The following is a 24,253-nucleotide window of genomic DNA, read 5'->3' on the forward strand; positions in this document are numbered from 1 at the left end:
CCAAATATGTGGCACAATGCAATTACATAATAAAAAATAATTATGACATCATAAAAGGGGTTCTGAGGTGTGACCTAGAGCCCTAGAGTTGTAAGCCCCACACATGCAGAAAAATGGAGTTAATGTTCAAATTTGCCTTTGCACTTATTTTTTTTTAGAAGTACTGGGCATCCTTTACTTTTAAATGGGACAATTTTATCTTTGAACTATTTTTTTGAGGAGCAGAAAACCCCCTCCATTAATGAACTGTTAACTCTGCCATTATATGCTAATGTGGCATATACGTGGAGCCCACGCATAGTGACAAGTCAGATTCTGACCATATCATTTGGTGCTAATTTACTTCTAAACTCTTTTTCCAATAGCGTTGAGCATCCTAAAATCTTTTTCTAGGAGCACTGGACACCCTGAAGTCTTGTTAAAGTAAAATTTAATAAATATTGTTAAAATATTAAGTATTTTAATATTTAATAATTTAAATATTATTATTTAAAACATTACACCACTCAATTTAATATTTTAATATTTTTTATATTTTGTAATTTTGTATTAAAAATGAAGCAAATGAACCTTCAAGTTAATGAAGGGATTTTTTTTTCTCATCTCTCCATTTTTCTCTTGTTAAGTAACTTTTTTTTGTAGCATATTAATAAAATAAGTGATATCTTTCAAATAAATATTTTTGGTCTTCATTTATCATGTTTATGATTTTACCATTAACACTGCAATGTAAAAAAAGTATTAAATTTGGGTAATGCAATATTTTGGAGGAAGATCATTAGTTGACCAAAAAAATTAAGGAACTTAACCAATATTAAAAATATAAATAAGTTTTGACACATATAAAAGATGTAACAATTTAGGTACTGTATCGAAGAAAAGATCAAAAATTAATATATAAAAAATAATAAATGATCTATAAATTTATAAAATGTTAGCAAAAATAATATTTAAAAAATATTAAATTGGGTGGTATGATAATTTAAATAATAATATTTAAATTATTAAATATTAAAATACTTAATATTTTAATAATATTTATTCAATTTTATTTTAATAAAACTTCAGGATATCCAATGCTTTAAGAAAAAAACTTAAGGGTGCTTAACGCTCCTAAAAAAAGAGATCAGGGGCAAATTAGCACCAAAAAATATACCATATCTTATATGTCATTATGCATGGGCTCCAAGCACATGCCACGTCAACAAAAAATAAAAAAAATTAATGGTTGATTAATTGAAGGGTATTTTTGCTTCTTCAAAAAATAGTGCTGGGGTAAAATTACCCCACTTAAGAGTATAGGGTGCCTAATACTCCTAAAAAATAGGTACAGGAGTAAAATTGAACCTTAACCTTATAAAAATGACCTAGCCCAAGTATAAAAAGGTAAATCAACTTGAAACTAACTTTTCAAAATAGTTAACTTATAAAATTAATTACTCTTAATCTAAAATGCATTTGAGAAATATAATTAGACCGTTGTTCTTCTATACTAAAAATGTATCTTGACAAATTTTTTCAAACATTTTTTCAAAAGTTTAATTTTATGACTAAAATCCTCCTAATGCACAAAATCTTTATTTAGGCAATTTTTCATAATTAATAATAATTGTGTAATTTAGGCAAATATAACATGATTTTTTATCAATAATAAAAAATTTATAATAAATGTGACTCATCATTGCTTTCGGTGGAAAAAGAAAACCCTCACCCTCACTCATGCTCAGGGTTTGGATCCTCTCCATGGTCTAATTTCTTCGCATCCCTGTGCATCAAACTAATCGTGAATTTATGCTTGACCTAATAACTCCAAAAATTGCCGTGTTGGATTAATGATAAAGGCTAATATGCACCGTCTATTAAATGCTCCAATTTTAGTCCATCCCTATCATTAGAGCAGAGGAAGAAATCGCAGAGTTTCCTCTCACCATCGTAGGGCTTCTCTGCTTGGACCATCATCATGTCCTGACTAGGAGGAAGAGAATCTTCCATAACTTCGTGTGTTTAGGTTACCCATTCTTGTTGCTTACTACTCAAATAATTTAATTCATTTTCTAGATTTTGTTTGTGTCCAGTCGGTGTCTAGTCCTTTTGACAACACAACACTACTCCCTATCTATTATCAATGTGAATGCTTCATTGCATGTGTTTGAAAAGTTTATTATCTATTTCTTGGATAATAGTCACATTTTTCGTTCAACGCCATGTCTAGACTATGATATGAAGCCAAATTGCAAAGTTCAGAGGGGATAGTACATACCTCAAGCCTAACTGATCCTCGACATCTTCCCTGTTCATCAAATAAAATCTCCCACTCGCTTCAGAGAATTTGTACTTACTTTTTCTACCTTGATTGTTGGTTGGTAATTGAAGTTGTTTGGATTTTTTCTGAGTATTTCCCTTTTATGTATCGGCATATTTGATTCTTGTGTTTTGATCAATTGCTTTTATGATAGTTTTTATTGAAATTTTGCCTAAAATCATAAATGAATTGCTTTGGTCTAGTTATGATTTTTTAAATAAAATTTGTAAATATTATTTGTTATTTTGAGAACTTATTTTTCAATAATAGAAATTATACTTAAAAAATTATGATTTCTTATTCAACTCTAGTGATTTACAAAATAAAAGTTGTTATTCCTAAAGCAAAAGTTGTAATTGAGATTTATTTTTTTAATATCAAAAATTACAATTGACAAATTATAATTTCTTGTTTAACTATTATGATTTGTAAAACAAAAGTTATGATTCTTTAAATAAAAGTTGTGATTAGGGCTTGTCATTTTCAGTAAGAATAAAATAGTCTTTTCACTTTAAAATTTATTGATACAAAAGTCTTTAGAGATTTCATTAGAATTATAGCATTTTAAAAAATTAAATTATTATTTATATCATTTAGAGAGATTTTATTGTTAATTTTTATTAGAATTTAGAAATGTAAAACAATTTATACTTCAAAAAATGTCCTTGTTGATTAATTTTTTTTAAGGAAGTGTTAGTACAAAACAGGTTTGCATTAGCCGCCTACATTTAGAGTTAAAAATAAAGGTCAGGTTTATAGAGCTGCCTATTTAAGCCTATTTTTATAAGAATTTGAGTTTAAAAAAAATAATATTTTTTAAAAAAATCAGGCTTTTAAGTCTGGCCTTGATAGACCTGAAAAAATGAACTTGGACGACTCATTTTTGTTTTTCCCTTAAAAAATTATTTTTAATTTTTAAATTAAATTTAAACTTTAAAATATATGTTTATATTTTAAAATTAGAATTTCTATTATTTATTTTAAATTTTTAAACATTGTTATTTATGTTTTAAAAAATATATTAAATATTATAATTAAAAAATTTAATTTTTAAAAATTCTAAAAAATAAAAAAATAATAATAAAAATTTATGAGTCTTGACCCTGAGTTCTTTATATAAAGGTTAAATTTTAAAAAATAAAATATTTTAAAAAAATTGAATTTAAAGATCAAGCTTGTAAAAGTCGAGTTCATATAATCGGCTCATTCATTTTTCAACTCTACCCACAACCGAGTAGGCCAGCCCGTCCTGCCCGCTTGCTTGCGCGACTATAAAACACAAAGCCCTAGGCGCCCGCGAAAAATAATAAACGAGGATCATCGGAATGGATTTCTCAGAGCAGGACCTAGATATATTCGGCGAACATTACGATCAGGAGCCCGACAAAGAGGCCCGTGTCGACCAAGATGGGACTCACTCCTCTTCCCCATCTTCATCCTCCTCTGCTTCTTCTTCTTCGTCTTCTTCATCATCTGCTTCTTCATCCAACGCCAGTGATGGCGATGATTCCTCCAGTGTCAGCGGAAGCGCCAGCAGTGCTGCAGATGAAGATGAAGAGAATGTCGAGGAGGTTGAGCATAGCAGTAGGGCCTATTATGACCTTGACGAAAAAGACCTGTTTGGCTCTGATAATGAAGATTATTGTAAAACTTCTGCTCAAAGTCCATACTCGATTCCTGGTAAATTCCTCATGTTGCATTGAGTTGACGGTTTTCTAACTTGACCCATTATACTACATGCTCGCCAAATTGTTATGATACTTAACTCACTTTGGGTGCCGCCTCATATTTATTTGCCATACACCTGCTGTTCTTTTTGTACAGCTTCAGTAAATTTTGTGCATATGCTTAGGGTTAATGGCTTTTCCTTTGTGAATCTGTAGGAAGGTTCAAAATCTTTATTTTCAATTAGATAGTTTTTCATTTCTTTTGTAAGCATATTGCATCTCTGTGTCTACAAGACAATCAAGGAAATAATGCACTTGAGCTTCTGAAGCAGCTGAAAATGATGAACTTAAAGTAAATAATTTTGTTGATTTTCTTTCTCAATTTGTTTTGTGGAAAGATGAAAGTTTCTCTTGCAGTATTGCCTGCTGTCCGCAATACAAATAATCAGGGTAGGGGGGGTTTTGGCCGTGGTCGTTGGCAAAATGATAGAGGAGCAGGCCTCCTTCCTCGTCCTGGACCTTATCCTCAGAGGCAAAATTTTGGTTATGGAAACCGGTTTTCAAATGGCCGCCATGATGAAAGATTTGTCGCTGAGCTGAAGCTTTCCAAGAGTGAAGAGACTTTGTCAAGAAAGTGTATTGCTATTCAGGAGGTAGGGACATTTCAATTTCTCTACTTTATTTGCCAATGTACCAAGCGTTTTAATGGTCAAGTTGCTAACAGTGCTAAAGAATTTATTTTTTAAAGCTGGAATGTTATGTCTCTCGCTGGATGTTTGGGATCATGTCATCCCAGATTTAAGGTATTGGTATATGATATCTTGCCTGTATGTGAAACAAATGATCGCATAGAACTTTAATAATTTAAAGAGTGATAAGTTGTTTGTGTTTCCCTATCACGCATGTGTAATTTTGGATATGTTTATATTGTTGGTGAAATGCACTTATGCGTGAGTGCGAAGTAACTTGTCAGCATATGTGATCTGACCATATGTTTTCTTGTTTTATCTGGTAGCCATGTGAAGTTGCCTGCTATAGTCGTGTAGAAGGTGGAGAGGTCTACTTTGATGATCGCAACTTGGTAAGCTATGTACAGCTCATCTCATATTTGATTTTCTCTGCATTCATTTTCTCTCTCTCATGTGTGTGATAACCTTGCTGATATCTTGCATATTTAAGTGCTTTCTATTTCATTTATTTAGAGGCTTTTTAAGCGCCTTATCACTGAAGATGTTGGAGCTGATTTGAATGAGGGTTATGATACATTTATTGCTAAAAAAGGTAGTATGTTGTTTATAACTTTCAACTACTGTTTTATAGTTGTATAAGTTTTATTTTATACTGGCATTTGGGGGAATATGTATATCAGAATTGATGTTACCTTTATTCTTTTCTGGTTAACCGTGATGCAGACTTAGGCTCAGAGGGCTTTGGTGATCTTCTTGCTTGCATTAGAGACAAAAACATTCCCCTCCAAAACATTCATTTTGTGGTATAAAGAACATGATGATTTAAGTTTTTTGTAAACATGTAATGCTTTTACTATGTAAGTTTTGAAGGTTCTTACATTAGCCTTCTTTTTGATCCTTTACAGACATTTCGTAACAATCTTAACAAGGTAAACGGAGCCAGGATCTCTTCATATGAGTCTATTTGTATTCTTCCAGTGAATTAGTTATTACCTTTGCGCTGTTAAATTTGTCAAAGTGTTCCTAAGGAGCATTTCTTGATTAAAAAACATTACACTAATATCTTTTTAATGACCTCTTTTGCAGATAATGGCCACCGCTTATATCCGACACGAGCCTTGGGAAATGGGGGTGCATAAAAGGAAGGGAGTTGTTTATCTTGATGTGCATAAGCTACCAGAAAGACCACAGAGTGATTTGGATCGCCGGAGGTACTATGCTAGCATATCCTATTATTATTCTGGATACTTAGAGAAATCAAGAGAGCTGCATTGGAACTATCAGCAAAGTAAGGGATTGAACCCAAAAGGAGAAAATTAGTGCTGGGCGATGGGGGATGAAAGATTCCCAAATATTTGCAATGCTGGACTAGTTCTTCCCCTATGAGAGAAACAAAAACCGAGGGGGTGGGGTAGGGGCTGGAAAGGAGAAAGATCTTGCTGAGGACAACCATTGAGAATGAACTAGTGAGAAATACGTGCATCAATTGGATGATATTCACCCCTCTACTTATGGTTGGATTACTAATGCCTTTTTGCCTTGCATCACATTGAGACCTACATGCAAACTTAAGTTGGTAGATAGATGAAAGTATTGACATTAAATCAATTAAATTGTAGCCAAGTGATGTGATTTCTAAGATAAGGGGGGGAAAAGTGAAGTTTTGCTTTGTTCATCATAGTTGGGAGATAAATGGCCTAATTGAAATTGGTTGCCTTCAGTGCTTCCTTTCCTTCTCTAAATTTTGATTGGTTAAGCTTTATAATGAGTATGTTTTGGAATCAGATGTTATTGGGGATATTGTTTTGAGAGTCTTGCGACTGAAGATCCTAGAAGGTCTGATGGAGAGGGGATACATCATGTTGACGCCAATGTTGAATATTGTTCTGTGATCAAAACAAAATTAGGGGCTCACCGCATCTTGATGGGTGCTGAGATGGATTGCTGTGACTCAACTGATGATGGAAGGAGATTTTATGTTGAACTAAAAACAAGTCGTGAGGTTGACAGAGTCTCAGCTTCTTTGCATCTTACTTTTCTGTTACTTCTATCCCATTGCTTCTGGTTTCTTGTTATAGTCATGATGTAGGCTCTTAACATGTCATCTTCAATGACGCAGTTGGACTATCATACTGAGGAAAAACATGAGAGAGAAAAACTGCTTAAGTTTTGGGTAAAGCTTATTCTATGAATTTATATACTTTCTGCTCAAGCATTTTTATTGTATCTTTTTCAATTGTGTCTTTCTTGAGTTAGATGTTTGTTCAGTTTATTGTTAAAGAATTGAGCTTTATATTTTGAAGATTAGCTTATATTTGTTTTAGCATTTTCTGTCCTTTTTGGCCGTCGTCTTGATGATTCTACCATGAGATCAGTTGGTCTTTTTAAAAAAAATTATGAGTTCATTGAATTTATTCTTTAACAAGACGTCTATTCTTGATGGTTGCAGATTCAGTCATTTTTGGCGGGAGTTCCATATATTGTCATAGGATTTAGGTAATTGCGATCATTGTACCATTAGAATTTATTTGTTCTTGCACAAGCTTTCATATAATTAATGGGAGCTTATTATAGCTTGAAATGCATGGCAACAATTGCATCAGATGAGACATTCTCCATCAAGCATCCATTGCAAATGTGAAAGCTTGCTACTGACAGTTTGACTCTATGTTTATCATAAAAATATTTTGGTTGCAATGCAGAGATGATTCTGGTCGTCTTGTTCGGACAGAAAGACTAAGAACCAAAGAAATCACTCAAAGAATAAAAATGAAGAACTACTGGCAGGTAATTCTTAACTGCTAAAAGGTGCATGTTGCTAATCTTTGCTTTCTTAGAATCTGCTATTACTAGAAGCTCTCACTTCTCTCTCCTGCTGGCTCCAGACTTCACGGCCAAAAGCAAAGATGTTCACATAGTCATTTTTGTTTCTGAGACATAAAAGGATTATATATGGACAAAAATTTGTTTATAAAGGCTGCTCAATCATCACAGAATCTTAGGATCATTTTAAATTGCCTCAGACAGGGAACTATAAAATCATAAAAGTCAGACTCTTAGTAAATGTTTAACTTGACATTTTCCTGATGTTAGCGAAACTTGTTGGCAGGGAGGAGTCTGCTTGGCGTTTGCAGACGAAGTTTTATGCTGGCTTTATGGAACAGTCAAGGAGAGTGAGTTTTTTTGAACCGTTCAGTTTTTTTTTTTTTTAGCCAGTAGATAAAAAAAGAACATGACATATATGCAACTTTGAGTCCCAAATCTATTTGTTCGGTTTTTTTAAGTTAGTAATGAACATGCGCATGCCTGGTTTTCAGATGAAGATTACATATTGCAGTTTGCTCCACCTTTCACCCGTTTGGAGCTTCTACAGGCCCAGTCTTGTCCAGATGCTATTACTAATCATCTTGAGCTGTTGTGAAGAGGCAGAGACCTTTACAGCTGTGTTTATACAATTCAATCTGACACGTAACAGGAGTCAAGTAGGGATTTTCCCATAGGTTCATGGTTGTTTTGATACATGATGGAAATCCTTGAAAGGGAGTAAGCCGAATTTATTAGTGAAGAGGAAATTACACTGGTTATAATCTTATACTACTTTTGGGTTGAATGGTTTGTGATGTTAAATGGCGGTGAATTACTACTAAGCATTTTGATTCATAGCTGAGCGTCCCTCTGGAAAAATCTCCTGAGGTGTCTGTAATTCTTGTGACTTTTGGCCCACAGAATAACACCTAATAATGAAAATGTTAGGTAGAATACAAAGAATTTGTTCTCTTGGACATTCAATGACTGGTTCGATATCTATGAAGAAGTTGATCAGGAAAATTTTTTGGGACTTATCTTTTTGTATATCCAGTTAGCTTTGTAAGCTCATAAATCTTGGACAAGTGGAAGTGGAATTCTAGAATTTGCTTACGGGAATGCAATTTTCTAGGGAATCAAAAACCTTTCAAAAGCCATGGAAGTAACTTATATTATACATCCCAGCCCTCTCAAATAAAATCTCTCACTTTCATAACCATAATCAAACATTTTTTGGATTTCACTGTTATTTCTACTTCCACTTGCACTTCCATAAAAAAAATTTCCCTTATGCCAAATGGGGCATAATTATGGAGAAACTGCAGATTTGGTGAACGCATCCCTTCGTCTACATAGACGTAGCTCTGTATATGAGATGATGGTTTTGTATATTTGCGGAGGCCAACACAAAAAAGAAGCCGCCTTTTGTTCTTTTAGCTGATCTTGCACCGTTGGAGGTCCCTGTGTAGATGGCAATCTCCTGGATTATAGCGCCTGTGACTCGTCTTTGCTTTCTGCTCCCACCCTGTTATGTGCCCCTGTCCTCAATTTTTAAATTTAAAATTCAGGGAAAAACAAATTCTCCCAAGACTTGCCCAAAAAAAAAATGTTAAAACAGACATAAGTGAGTTCAAGTTAATATTATCAAGGTGATCAAATATATAAATATTTTAATCTTGGAAATCAAATTTAAACAACCCAATCTTAAAATTTAATGGGAGGAGGTAAAAGTAGGGGTGGAAATAGATTAGGTCAAACTAAGCTTTGGTTAAATTGGTCTGAGTCAGTGTAGAAAATTAAAAGCTTAAACCTGGCTTGAAGCCTGTATAAAACTTTTTTTATGGCTTAGGCTTGAGCCTATTTAAAGCTTGTCCTAGCCTATGAGCCTATGTAAATGCCTACTTAAAAATAAAACCTTTTAAATAGGCTTGCATTTTAATTTTAAATGTCTCAAATTTACTTTTAAAATTATTATAATATACAATATATAATAGAATTTATCAATTACAATATATAAGAATTACTAACTACAATATAATATAACAATAAAGTGACAACTTTAAATTAATATATAAATCACACTTTTAACATTCTTGTAACAACATTTGGCCTATACCATATGGTGCATAATTGAGGCCCATTATAACCCAATGAGTGATGCCAAGATTAAGACCCCCGATTGCTTGAATGAGGGAACTTAGTGGGCTTTGATGTGTCATTACTCATTAGGAGAAGCCAATCTAAGGGTTATGTGGCAGCAAGGAAAGGAAGGACTTGGTAGAGGACAGGTGTCACGTTGGGAGTGTTCAAGGGATGACAAGGCTTGCATTCCCTTCTCTATATGAGCCCTCGTTCAGCGAGCGGAGAGCTCACTTTCCAGCTCTCTAGACCGAGATAGAGAGGGAAAGAGACAGAGAAGAGAAGAAAGAAGGAGGGGCTTCGGTCATCAAGCAAGTATAAGAGTTTGTACTAGCTAGAATTTAAAGTAGTGCTTATACTTTGCTCTTCATATAATTATTTGCTTGAATATATTGGCATGTTGTTATGATAATTCTTTGCATTTTGTTTTTTAGAAAATGCTAACTGAAAATCCTCTTCAAAGATTAATGTTGCATGTAGCTTCCAAGTAAAGGATCGAAGTTTGTTACTTGCTAGTTGATTTATTTGGTGTTTGTTCTAATGATTACATGTTAATATGCTTGGGTAAATTTTCTTTATATAATCTGTAAGGTATAAATTACTACTGAGATTGCTTCAATCTCACTCCCAAAATTATTAATTAACATGCTAGATCCAAGTTCCAACAAGGATAAACACAAGGTGATGGAAGCTTGAGCAAGCTAAGGGTTTGTTGTTGTTCTTGTTGAATGGGTTTCAGCCAGGGATTTGAATGTTTCTTTTGTGGGTTTCAAAATTATTAATTAACATGCTAGATCCAAGTTCCAACAAGGACAAACACGAGGTGATGGAAGCTTGAGCAAGCTAAGGGTTTGTTGTTGTTCTTGCTGAATGGGTTTCAGCCAGGGATTTGAATGTTTCTTTTGTGGGTTTTCTGGAATGTTTGATGTGTTATTTAAGTTATGGTGTCCTTGCATGCATAAATTTTGACTTGCATGTGAAGTTTGGTCCATGAAAAAATATTGCTGGATCTATTTGAAAATAAGGTCAGTGTTAGTTTGTGCAAGTAAGCTTAAATGGAGTATATCTTTTTTCTCCATAATACAGAAAAATCTGAAATTTTTATATATTGAACAAGACATCCTAAGCTTTAAAATGAGTCATAGATTGCTTAAATTGGTTATGTAGAAATTGAGTAATGATTTTGCTTAAATTGGTTATGTAGAAATTGAGTAATGGTTTTTCAAAGAAAGGCTAAAGAATTTGAAAACTGGAAACATATAGATTGGAGTGACGGTTAGTGAGTGAGGGTTACATCATATTGGGCTAAATAAAGTGTTGGTAAATTTTTTTTTATCAAAAATTAAACTTATCTAGATTTCCAAAAACCCAGAAACCACAAAAAAATGAATTCTACAAAATTAATGGTGAATTTTCAAAATTTTCTGGACAAGGAATTAAGGCCCAGCTAGGTAATCCATTCATTTTAATAAACTATATCAAATGAGCTAAGTTATGTCATGATAAATATTTTTCATTTATCAAGCATACATTTAGATTTTCAAAGAGTCCAATAATATAATTTTTAAATTTATAAAACTCAAGACATGAATTTTTAAAATATAGCCCTAAGTAAGAGCCCAAATGGTAAGTATATTGAAAACCCAAGGTTTGAGCTACAATATGCTTGTCTAATTTTTAAGAAAATATTCTGAAGTTTAATTTTTAAGAAAATATTCTGAAGTTTATTAAGGACCTTCCAAACTTTAATCCAAGACAAGTTTTACCATTAAATAATTTTTAAAGTTATTGAATTAATTATGTATTTTTTTAAAATGGATTTGGATTCTGAAAAAAATTATAAAACCAATTTTATTTAAAAATAAAAAAAATTCAAAGCAAAGCTTTTTCCTAAAATCCAAAAAGGTTTTAAAGTAAGACATGTCATTTAAAACCTTTTATGGGCTTTTCAAAAATCCAGTTGTCAGGGCTATACTTTAAAAATTTAAGTTTTGTAAGTCCAAAAATTATATTCTTGAGTTCTTTGAAAATTTAAATGTGTCCTTGAGAAATGAAAAATATTAATCATGTAACTTAGCCTATTTAATACAATTTATTAAAAATGAATAGACCACTCAGCTAGGCCTCAATTCCTTATCCAGAAATGTCAAGTAAATTTTTAAAATTCACCATCAATTTTGTAGAACTCAATTTTGTGTGATTTTTAATTTGTTGAAAATATGGATAAGTGTACTTTGTGATAAAAATATTTACCAAATAATTTATTTAGCTTAGTATGACGTGCCCTCAATAGCTCACCATCACTTCAATCTTTCTGTTTCTAGCTTCTCAATTCCTTGGCCTTTCTTTGAAAAATTATTACTCAATTTCTACAAAACTAATTTAAGCCATCTATGCCTCAGTTTAAAGCTAAGGATCTCTTATTTAATATATAAAAATTTTAGATTATTCTAGATTACAAAACTAAACTAATACTCTATTTAACCTTATTTGCCTAAACTAATCTAGTTCAAATAGATCCAGCAATGTTTTTCATTGATCAAACTTCACATGCAACTCAAAATTAATACATGAAAGGACATCATAACTTAGATAACACATCAAACTTTCAAGAAAAGCCACAAAAGAAACAAGCAAGCCCTTGGTTGATATTTCTTGAGCATCCCTTTTATTGTTATTACCTCAAGGTGACTCTTGACCACTATTCCAACCACTTCGAGTTCTAACCATTTTTCCTTCTATATTTAATTAACGTAGAGAATCTTATTGAATTATGTAGTATTACTATTATTAGAATTATAATAATGTGAGATGATTAGGCAAGAAGTCATTGTTTATATTACTTTTCAAAAATCATACAAACATTCTAGTACTTCACATATACATCAAAAGTCATTGCATAAATATTTACAATCATAACTAAGTCTAGCAAGATTTACATATATCAAAATACTAATGATTCTATTTAGTTAGAACCTTTGAACTTCCTCTCAGCCTACTTCTATCTCTTCTACACACACTGTTAAACATATGAGGACTATTTGCCTTTATTTGGGCCTTTACTGTCTCCCAATAATCTTCCCAAGGAAGCACACCTAATAATGCTTCTACCGAGCTTTGCTCTAGAAAGATTCCATCTTCCACATATGCAAGATTATACACATTATGGGTGTAAGCTATGTATTCATAGAAACAAATCAAACTATAACCATAATCGATGTAGACTTTCTAAAAATATCCTTGAAATTTGATTTTTATCTCCTCTTCATTTTCAACAAACCATTCTAACAGTGCTTTAGGGTTTTCATCTGCATAAACACATTGGGCGTTCTCTAATTCCTTTATTGTCTCAAAGTTTGAGCCAATTGAACTTCTCTCTTCTGGATCCTCTTCTACTAGATCTTGATTTTTTCTAGAGAGGAACAAACTAGGAGGGACCCTATATTAACAAGGTTCAATCTGGTGTTAGATTCAGAAAAAGAGGACCTAATATAAGAGGATTCAAAAGAAGAGGATCTAGTAGAAGAGGATCCAGAAGAGAGAAGTTCAATTGGCTCAAACTCTGAGGCAATAAAGGAATTATAGAATGCCCAATATGTTTATGTAGATGAAGACCTTGAGGGATTGTCATAATCATTTGCTGAAAATGAAGAGGAGACACACATTGAATTTCAGAGATATTTTCAGAAAGCCTATATCAATCATGGTTATAATTTGATGTATTTATATGACTTCATAACTTGCATTCATAATGCATATAATCTTGCATATGTGGAAGATAGAATCTTGCCAAAGCAAAGTTAGGTAGATGCCTTATCAAGTGTGCTTCCTTGGAAGATTATTGGGAGAAAGTGAAGGCCTAGATAAGGGTAAATGGTCCTCATATGTTTAAATAGCATGCAAGAGATATAGAGAGGCAGGCTAAGAGGAAGCATTCCAACTGAATAGAATCCTTAAGATTTTGATATATGTAAATCTTACTAGACTTAGTTATGGTTGTAAATATTCATGCAATGACTTTTGATGTATATGTTGAAGTACTAGAACCTTTGTATGACTTCCGAAAAGTAATATAAGTAATGACTTGTTGTGTAATCATCTCACATTATTATAATTCTAATAATAGAAATACTACATAATTCAATAAGGTTCTCTGTGTTAATTAAATATAGAAGACAAGATGGTTAAAGCTCAAAGTGGTCGAAATAGGGATCAAGAGTCCTATCGAGGTAATAACAATAGAAGGGATGCTCAAGATCCACAACTAGATCCTTTGCAAGTCCATGACACATCTAGAACAACAACAGAGACTAGGGCTATGTAAAGGGATTTTAAGGTCTAAGGCGAAATGAGTAAAAGGGCTTAACATATAATAAATTATCAATATTTATATTACCTTTCTAGCTTTTTGAGCTGCAAATTCAGATAACAAAGTTTTGTAATCGAGTAATTCTAACATTTCACTTTCAATAGATAATAAAGCTAGTCCAATCAATTTATCTTGTAACATATTTGATTTTTTTTATTCAAAGTTATAACAATCCTATTCAAGGTTCAGCAAAATTACAACTGAGAGGACCCCCTCTTATCATTATCCACCACCTTCCAAAAGTAAGGGGTGGTTGAGTAACTTTAATTTTAAAAATTTTTTTTCTATAGTAGCAATTGTTTCAGATATTGTAAATAATATTTTACAAGCAATGCATATATTTGAAAAAGTATCTAATCTTTTGACATAGTTTAGTATTAGTATTTCAATTGGTGTGTTAATTTCTTCTAATAATATTTCTCTCAAAACTTTTAATTTTAAAAATAAATCAAAATCATCAATATTAGAATTGTCATTAAAACTTAAAAACTTTTCAATATTAATACAAAATTATTTCAATTGATCATCATCCAAAGTTTTTATTTTTTGGATTCAAATTAAAAACCAAAAATGATTTCATATTCCAAAAAGTATTCAAATAGACTCTCATTAAAAGAAATTGATTGATCTAAAATGTTATAAAAAATATTCAATACAAAAAGAATCTTCAATTGAATGTATGATCTCATCGATAATATTTTCATCAAAATGTTTTTTCCTATGACTTACACGTTTTTTCACAGACATTAGGATTTATATTCATTTCAATAGCCATTTTCTTTGATAAATTCAAAGCAAATGCAAAACCATGTTCTCTATAATTCTTTAAATAAGCAATAAGGCCTTTTCAATGATTTATAGCAACATCCATGAGCATATTTGTGGATCGAAGAATCTTACTAACAAAATTAATAGCAAACAATATATCATATTAGATATTTATTTCTAATAAAAAAAACAAATTCTCAATCTAATAAGTAGTTGAACACATTGCTTCACCTTTTATTTTGGGATCTTCACTTGATTTTAATAATTGAATCAAAGCATCTCTTATTAGTGGTACATAAAACTTTATTATTTTGACACTTTTAATTCTACTTTCCCATCGAGTTTGAGATAATGCTTTAATAAAAAATTTGCATACATTACAACAACAACAACAAGCCTTTATCCCACTAGGTGGGGTCGGCTACATGGATTGCAAGACGTCATTGTGCTCTATCATTTATTAAGCTTTTAGAAATATTATTAATTAAGAGATCACGTTCAACAACTTCCAAGAGTGTTCTCTTAGGCCTTCCTCTACCTCTCTTAATCGGACTCAAAGTTATATGTTCCACTCTTCTCACTGGTGCCTCCCTTGGTCTTCTTTGTACATGCCCAAACCATCTCAACCGATTTTCTACCATTTTTTCCTCAATAGGTGCCACCCTCACTTTTTCACGTATGTGCTCATTTCAAATTTTATCTTTACGTGTATGTCCGCACATCCATCGTAACATTCTCATCTCTGCTATTCCAACTTTATGCTCTTGCTTTCCCGTTAGAGCCCAGCATTCACTACTATATAACATTGCCGGTCTGATAGCAGTACGATAAAACTTTCCTTTAAGTTTATTAGGCACCTTACGGTCACAAATAACTCCTTTAGCTTTTCTCCAATTAAACCACCCAGCTTGAATTCTATGTGAAATATCTCCACTGATTTCGCCATCATTTTGAATAATGGCTCCCAAATATCTAAACTTTTCCACTTGAGGTATAATTTGATCTCCCAATTTCACTTCCAAATTATTTTCGAATAGTCCTTTACCAAATTTACAATATAAATATTCCGTCTTACTTCTACTCAGACGAAAACCTTTCGACTCCAATGTCCTCCTCCATAACTCAAGTTTGCAATTAACCTCTTCTCTTGTCTCTGCTATAAGAACTATATCATCCGCAAAGAGCATACATTTCAGGATTTCCTCTTGAATATGTTCCGTCAAAACATTTAAAATCAAGTTGAACAAATAAGGACTCAGAGATGATCCCTGATGTAATCCAATCTTTATAGGAAAATCCTTTGTTTGATCACTAGGCGTTCTTATACTAGTTTTTACCCCCTCATACATATCTTGTATGGCTTTAATATAAGCAATCCGTACTCCCTTTTTTTCCAACGCTTTCCAAAGCACTTCTCTTGGTATACGGTCATAAGCTTTTTCCAAATCAATAAAAACCATGTGTAGATCTTTATCTTTACAACGATACTTTTCCATTAATCCCCTTAGTAGATAAATCGCCTCTGTAGTTGATCTACCTGGCATAAAACCAAATTGATTCTCAGAAATACTTGTCTCCAATCTCAACCTGTGCTCAATTACTTTCTCCCACAATTTCATTGTGTGGCTCATGAGTTTAATCCCTCTATAGTTAGTACAATTCTGAATATCTCCTTTATTTTTATAAATAGGAATTAATGTACTTCTCCTCCACTCATCAGGCATTTTTTTGGACCGTAAAATCACATTAAATAACTTAGTTAACCATCTCACCCCTTCTTCACCTAAACATTTCCACGCTTCGATAGATATACAATCAGGTCCGTTAGCTCTACCATTTGCCATTTTCTTAAGAGCTTCCTTTACCTCCTTATCACGTATTTTTCGATAGAATGACAAATTTTGTTCTCCTTCACCAGTTACTAAATCCTCCAAGTTACTAGATGAATCCTCTCCATCATTGAAAAGTTTAGAAAAATAAGTCTCCCATCTATTTTAATTTCATCATCTGTTACTAAAATTCTTCCCTCTTCATCCTTAATACACCTTACCTGTTCTAGATCTCTTGATTTTCTTTCCCTACTCTTGGCAATCTTATAAATATTTTGCTCTCCTTCCTTCGTCTCAAGGTTCTTATAAAATTCTTCAAAAGCTTTGGAACGAGCTTCACCCACAGCTCTCTTAGTTTCCTTCTTAGCCATACGGTACCTCTCCCAATTTTCCTCATTGTTACACAAATGTATGGCTTTAAAACAGTTCTTCTTATACTTGATTTTGTCCTGTACACTATTATTCCACCACCAAGACTCCTTATCTCTCGGACCAAAACCTTTCGATTCTCCCAAAACTACTTTTGCAACCTCCCGTATCTTTTTAGCCATATCCTCCCATATGATGTTAGCACTTCCCTGAGAATCTCAAATTCCTTTATCCAAAAGATTTCGCTTGAAAATATCTTGCTTCTCACCTTTTAATTGCCACCACCTAATTCTTGGTGTTACTACTTGTCGACGTTTTTGGATTTTACTCATAATACACACATCAAGGATTAGGACCCTATGTTGTGTCGTTACAGCATCTCCAAGGATCACCTTACAATTTTTACAAAGTTTTCTATCTGTGTTCCTAACCAAAAGAAAATCAATCTGCGACCTTGAGGCTCCACTTTTGTAAGTGATGAGATGCTCATCTCTCTTCTTGAAATAAGTGTTGGCAATCTTAAAATAAAAAAAAAATTTGCATACATTATCTTGCAAAATTTTCCACCATTTGGTGGAAGAGGCAAACAAAGAATAAATACATTGTAGAAAAAAGAGATAACTCTGGGAGATGAGTTGGCAATATCACACAAAACTAAATTCAAATTATGACATCCACATGTATATAAAATGCTCTAGGATTTGTGTCCAGTAATCTTTTTTGCACACCTTAATTTTTACCTTTCATGTTAGCTCCATTATCATAACATTTTCCCTTATATCTTTGATATCAAGCTTATTTTTTCAGCACCTTGATAAGTTTATTAAAAAGACTCAGACTTTTAAAAATGGGTTAAGGCACATTTTTACTCTTGAACTTTTTTTAGGAGCAATTTTATCCCTATACTCATAAGTGGGATAATTTTATTCTTGAATTATTTTTTTTACTAGCAAAAAAACCTTTTACAAAGTGCCTAGCGCTCCTTGCAAAAATAGTTCAAAAATAAAATTACTTTACTTATCAATGTAGGGGTAAAATTGCTCTCTTAAAAAAAGTTTAGAGATAAAAATACACCTTAACCTTTTAAAAATTCAACAAACTACTTCTCTGAGGACTTATGGTATCAACACATCTCAAAATTAGAGTCATTTGTTTTTTATGACTTACATCAGGAGTATAATCAAGAATAACATAATAATATTTTGCATCTTCGACTCGTTTTATTATTATTTTTTTATTTGGAAAGCTAACAATTCTACAAGTTCATTTTGTATAGTATAACTCAAGTAATAAGCATGAAGTTTGCCATTTTTTTATTCCTTTAACATGCTCCTGTATAATTGGGTCAAATTCTGCAAGCATGTCAATCAAGCCCTAAAAGTTGCCATTATTTTTTTATTTTTATATATCTTCTCATTTGTCCCCTGAAGGAAAGATTATTTTTAGAAAAATATTTAACTATGGCTGTAATTCTAGGTAAAACCTTTTCCCAGCATTCCTTTTCTTTATTGATTTGTAATTGGATGCTTTTATCAATTGTGTTTGTTCTTCTGAATCTTGTTTTTAGTTCAATCCATTTGGTCATATTAGTGATATGTTCATGCCTTGTTTCATGATTATTGAGTTTGGAACTAAGATTTTTCCAATCTCTAGTCCCTTCATTAACTAGTTGATTAACGTTATATTTTAAACAGAAAGGCTTACAACAAAAACAATACACTTTATTAAAATCTTTTCAATAAACTAGCCGTTTTCTATCAACCTTTTCTCCATTTGGCAGTATTCATTGGTAAAAAGATGAAGAAAAATGTCTATTATTTTTTATCTTTGGGAAATTGCAAATTTTTATATTTAATTGAACCCCTTTCTACTATTAAACCTCTAAAAAGGAACATCGATCGATGAACTCTTATGTTTAACATTTTCTTATAATTTATTATTTTTGTTTAAATTTATATCATCTTCTTGCTCTTCATTCGAATTAAACGTACTAGAATTTTCAACATCATCCATAGGTGACTGTTCTATTACTTCTCCGTCAACTGAAGTTGTTATTATATCTCTTTTATTATTACTAGTAACAAATTTATCAAGAGCACCATGTCGTGATTCAATCAATTTTTCAACTTTCCTTTTTTTTTTCTTTCAATTTTTCAATTTTTCTTTCAATTTTTCTAGGGAAAATTTCCCAAAAATCCTCATCAAGAATTTATTTGTTAATAAGGACTCGGGATAATTTCTTAAAATAGGATCCTTCTCTAGCATTGAATCACACCTGCAGAATGACTATTTTGCCTTTATTGCATTTGGGAAAAAAAAAAAACACACACACACACACACACACGCAAAGGAGTTCTTTTCAGGCGCGTGATTTCTAGAAGCCAATGTTTGATTCTGTCTGACGAAGCTTCACATCTGACGACCGAGTTGATGACTTCGTTCGCTCAATTCATTGAATTTCTTAGGTTGAGTTTTAAATTCTTGTTGAAAGATCTTTTTCTCAATACCACATAGGGAATAATTCTAATTCTCTAAATCATATACATTAATTATCTCCTCACGTCATTAAGGACACTAAAAACATTAAACATTCATGATACTTGCAATACAATTTCTTCAATATTTATTTTTTTCCATCACTTGGTGTCCTATAAAATTTGAAACATCAGCATCTTCCACTCAAACTAATTTGAACTCTCGTTATATGAAACTATTATTATCAATTATGATTTCACAAGTATCTTAGAGATACTTATAGCATATTTATTTAACATAACTACATATTCTAACTCTTGAACTCGATACAGATAACATGGAGTTGAACCAGCCACAAGATGTCAATCAAATTAAAATGCTCATACATTCCCAGAAAAGTGCCATTCACGTCAGTGAATTAAAAAATATTATACCCAATTTCCATGCAAGGCTCTTTTTCTTGACAACCAAACTGAGAGCGCATGAGATCAACAACATAACATCATACTAACTGATGATATCAAATTGTAGCCTCACACTATTAAGAACATGCCTAGCACCACAATACAAAGCCCAATGCTTTGTTCCTCTCATAATGGAAACCAAAAAGAAATACCCTATTAGACTTTAATCCAACTTTTTCTCTACTTCCTCCACTTCATATTCCTCATCGTTGCTGTCTTCATGTTCATCATGGTCAACATATTCATCATAAATACGGCTTCGAGGCCATCGGCTGAGCTCGAGTTGAGTTTGCTCCTCATTTAAGAAGTCAATCCCATATTGCGTGTTGCGATGTTTAACCAGCAGCCAGCGAAGTAGCCGGTCTTCCTTGTTTAGGTAATGCAGCTCCTTATTGATGTTGGGTGTAGCCATCATAGTCATTTGCATCATTTGACCCTACAATTATGTATATAGAACATTGCCAGGTTATTACGGGACAACTTTCAGAGATCAATCTACCTTAGCCACCAGAAAATTTTTGTTAGGTTCATTAAATTTGAAAGTATTGACAAACATTTCCAAATAAAATAGCTGAAAGAAAGAATTCCAGCATCATATTTATACACCAATGACAAGACACATGAAAAACTACAAAATCTTGGCACCATTTTATAATTGATATGATCTAAAAGTACCATTTTATCCTAAAACTCCTAGTTCCATGCAGAGAAACCACAGGATCCGCTACTTTCTTTTTATTAGCATAAGATGATAATAATAGGTTGCATCAATTCCTAGGGAAACAGCCGTTTCACAAGAAAAATCCATCTTACAAGATCAGTGTAGATTAAAGTAGTAGTCATAATGGTGGTGGTGGTGGTGGTTAGCAGCAACTGTTTTGGATAGTTTTTTTATTCCTCTCCTTTTTTAATGTTATAATTTTTTTATTTCTTTCTTTCCTTTTTTTTTTTTGGGTGGGGGTACTCTCTCAGGATTAAAAGAACTGCAAGGGGAGGCATGGGAAAACATTAAGGAGTGTCGGAGAGAATTTCTAACAACCCAACAAATTAAGGAAATTCATTGTATTATTATTAGATGCCGATTTGTAAACTGCATTTCTGCATACTTTACATATATTACTACTTCTGTATTCTGGTTTCCACAAACTTGGTATCAATGCAGTGATACCCAGAAGCATGAAAAACACAAGTGCAGTACATTTGACGAGTTGTAAAGAGACTTTGCTATCAATAGAAGTGAGTTGTAGAGATAGAAAATACAGGCAATGAAAAGGGGGGACATATTGCAGAAAAAAATCTCTAAACATGCCATGAAATTTCCAAGAGTTTAATCATGGGGTAAACTTCCAAAAATGAGATAAATTTAGAAGGGAACATCAAGGAGCAAGAGGTTATGGTGCTGGCAGGTATTGTGAAAGCTATTGAATCAAGTGTTTTGAGGAAATTAGAGGAAAGTCCAATTGAAAAGCAGTCCTTGGTCACAACTTTAATTCTTGCCGTGGGATCAAGGTAAAGCTTCAAGAACCTGGTGTCTATGGGATCTCATTTTCCTTACCCATTATCATGTGACCGTTTAGAATGCATTTGGCTACCAGTTAGAAAGCCCAAACTGACTTTCTACAAATCCAGTTATGGTATATGTCTGTTTGGGTAACTCAAAACTGATTGTTGCAAAATGGAATATCAACCCAAAATTGGGTTTTGCAAATGGAAACAAAAATCACTTTCAAAAAACTGGGTTTTGCAAAAGGTGACTGAGTTTAGGAAACTGGTAGCCAAACACATACTTAGAGAAGTTTTTATGCGATAGAGGATAGTCATGTAACCATCACTGTCTGGGTAGTTTCGTGATACCTGATTTGGAAGATTTCGCCAGTAGTTGAGGATTAAAAGGATGAAGCAGCAAGGAGAGGAAAGCATTATGAAGTGTTTGAAATATTTCCTAATGTCTTGAATAACTAAGGGAAGTCATTGTAAGTAGATTTTCCTATTTGCCTTTTTTCTTTTTGGGGGATATTTTGCATATAATCCTGGTTTTATATTCAAATTTTGAGACTCCATCAGGATTATCCTAACAAAATGGTGGTTCAACAACTTATCAATAACTTAAAAGTGCTGTCACTAAAATGAGACTAACAGGCAAAGTGGGGGAAATCAGGCAGTTTAAGATGTCAATACTCAGAAGTCAACTCATATTACGTCAAATTAATCCTACAAGTTGGTAGCTCTTTTTAATTAATCTCGACATATAATATAATTTAATAGAATCATGTTATATCTTATTGCTATAATCTTCTAATCATCACGAAATGAAGCATTATTTGCATTCTTGAGGATCAAAATGGAACTTGATTTCAAGCACACAGTGCCAACAAGGCTACAATAATATACATTATCTAAAGATATATTCATAAGAGAAACTAAGAAAAAAAGATTTAAACAGAGTCATGGAAACGTCATGGATTATCAAACCTCACCTGATAATATCTGCCATCTAGCTTTTTAATACCATAGCCCAACTGAACTGTTCCAAAAGACTTGACATCAGTGAGGACTCCATTTCTTCTATAAACATGTTTCCCCACCCTACAAACCAAATCCATGATAGCTTCCTTCTTTAGATTAGGCTTGAATAGAAACATACAATCGTAAAGAGGCATTTTTTTTTCTACTCTGATTGTGCCAAATCAGCTGTGGATCTGCTTCACCAATCAATCAATTAGCAAAGTTAAAGTATGAACCATCTATTAAATATGAACCATCTATTAAAACACATACACGCAGAGAGTTTAGACAGATAAATGCCAATCTTATCCCTATCAAAGTGCGTGCATCTGTACATACACACATCAGTATTTCTATACCCATATCTTTTTCCCTTTGAGCAAACTAATACTAATGATGATAAAATGAAGTTATGAAAATTGAGACCAATACTAAGTTCCTATAGTTTCAATTCTTTACCATATAAAATCAACAAAGATTAGAATTCAAATCCCATGATATAGGTAGTGTTTGGTTTACCAAAGTAAAGGCAGATATGATTCAAATTGATCACCCCGAGTGCTTAAAACTGGCTTCTAATGAGGAAGGACTTAATAACTAAACGTTTTCGAAACCAATACAGAAAAGTGATATTCTAGCATGACCATAGGTGGACCTATAATAAACTGATGCCCCCACAGAAATCTTTGAAATATGAATAGTTGATATAATATCCTATAAATTGTGGTTCCAGTCTTCCAGATACTTCAACGAAGATGCCTTAGTAAGCCAATTAATTCAGGCAACTCCTCCAAGCCACTGAAGAATAACAATTTAAATCCAAGTTTCTAAATTGTTAGACACAATCCAAGCCAAGTCATTTAACAGATCATGCATCACAAATACCTTGAGAATTTCCACAATAGATAATAATATAAAGAGATTAATAAACAGAACGCCCGAATCAATTGTCTTAGTAACAGACTTCCAAACCATAAATCTTTCTGTTTTCTTCTTTCTTTTTTCATTCTTTTGTCCATCAATATCAACACATTCCTCTCTTTCTCCATCATCAGTATTAGGAACAGAAAAACTTGCATTTCCCAACCCCCCATCATCAGTTCCAGACCCAGTACATCATCCATAGATTATATCCTTTGAGGCGCACACATTTTATCTAAGAAAATATAAATCACAAATCAGAAATCACCATCTATTATTCACTAATTGAAGAAAAAGACATAATTCAGAATCAGAAGAAAATAAAGGTTATTCAGATACCAATACCACATTGCAATCATTTTCAATGGCTCACAAATTGCGGACATAAATCCAACAAACCACAGAGAAAGAACAGGTGAGAGTGAGTCAGTGAGATACCTGAGTGCGAGAAAGGGAGAGATCAGATACAGAGGGAGGAGATTTGATTATCTGAACTCTGAATATTGAGGTGAGGCACGACGATGAAGAGGGACCGAGGAAGAGCACGAAGGCGAGGAACAGAGTCGGGGGTCGGAGACGATTCGAAGCTTGTGGTTTAGCGACTGGCGTTGTGGACTGTAGGGAGGATAAGGGAAGACGAAGGCGGCACGGGGACTGGGGGAGAGGAAGAGGAGCTTCGAACAGTCGGGACTCCAAACTTCGACCGCAGGTTTAGGTATAGGTACCGTACTGTGTTTCTTTGTTGCTTTTTTTTTTTTTTTAAGTTTCAATTAAGGACTCTAGATAAAATTTAATAATTGACCTTAAAAAATTTAAAATTTCAATTCAATTTCAAAAAATTAAAATAAAAATAAAAATAATTTTAACAGTAAAAATATCAAACTATTATTTTTTTATTATGTAAAATTATTAATTATTATTATTTTACTTTACTTATTAATTATTAATATA

General features: G+C 32.7%; 2 protein-coding genes across 3 annotated transcripts; one reads left to right on the plus strand and one right to left on the minus strand.

Annotated features, from left to right (window-relative positions):
* Positions 1–3,563: 3,563 nt before the first annotated feature.
* On the plus strand, positions 3,564–8,447 carry LOC129318542 (NAD-capped RNA hydrolase DXO1). Of its 2 annotated transcripts, none has more exons than XM_054963380.1 (13): positions 3,564–3,982; positions 4,387–4,622; positions 4,985–5,050; positions 5,172–5,250; positions 5,382–5,461; positions 5,564–5,587; positions 5,745–5,869; positions 6,444–6,660; positions 6,778–6,831; positions 7,108–7,154; positions 7,361–7,445; positions 7,768–7,831; positions 7,976–8,447. In XM_054963380.1, the coding sequence occupies exons 1-13, from the start codon at positions 3,628–3,630 to the stop codon at positions 8,077–8,079; spliced, it is 1,536 nt and encodes a 511-aa protein (XP_054819355.1). In that variant the 5' UTR covers positions 3,564–3,627; the 3' UTR covers positions 8,080–8,447. The 2 variants fall into 2 exon arrangements, with proteins under 2 accessions (XP_054819355.1, XP_054819356.1); XM_054963381.1 differs by having other exon boundaries at positions 3,596–3,982; positions 4,368–4,622.
* Positions 8,448–19,755: 11,308 nt separating this feature from the next.
* Positions 19,756–24,019, minus strand: LOC129317049 (uncharacterized). The gene is made up of 3 exons (XM_054961375.1): positions 23,741–24,019; positions 22,354–22,575; positions 19,756–20,312 (listed from the first exon to the last, which is right to left on the minus strand). The coding sequence occupies exons 2-3, from the start codon at positions 22,534–22,536 to the stop codon at positions 20,040–20,042; spliced, it is 456 nt and encodes a 151-aa protein (XP_054817350.1). The 5' UTR covers positions 22,537–22,575; positions 23,741–24,019; the 3' UTR covers positions 19,756–20,039.
* Positions 24,020–24,253: the final 234 nt, after the last annotated feature.

This window comes from Prosopis cineraria, unplaced genomic scaffold (genome assembly GCF_029017545.1).
Source record: "Prosopis cineraria cultivar Desert tree isolate PC_DT_omini unplaced genomic scaffold, ASM2901754v1 PC8, whole genome shotgun sequence".
NCBI classification, from domain to species: Eukaryota; Viridiplantae; Streptophyta; class Magnoliopsida; order Fabales; family Fabaceae; genus Prosopis; species Prosopis cineraria.

What these genes read in the sequence shown, in the direction of transcription:
- LOC129318542 (XM_054963380.1), top strand. Translation starts at nt 3,628, where the DNA reads ATGGATTTCTCAGAGCAGGACCTAGATATATTCGGCGAACATTACGAT. An exon ending in AAGTCCATACTCGATTCCTG is followed by an intron (nt 3,983 to 4,386) that starts GTAAATTCCTCA and finishes TTTCTCTTGCAG; the next exon opens with TATTGCCTGCTGTCCGCAAT. An exon ending in TACATTTATTGCTAAAAAAG is followed by an intron (nt 5,251 to 5,381) that starts GTAGTATGTTGT and finishes ACCGTGATGCAG; the next exon opens with ACTTAGGCTCAGAGGGCTTT.
- LOC129317049 (XM_054961375.1), bottom strand. Translation starts at nt 22,536, where the DNA reads ATGCCTCTTTACGATTGTATGTTTCTATTCAAGCCTAATCTAAAGAAG. An exon ending in TAGATGGCAGATATTATCAG is followed by an intron (nt 20,313 to 22,353) that starts GTGAGGTTTGAT and finishes ACATAATTGTAG; the next exon opens with GGTCAAATGATGCAAATGAC.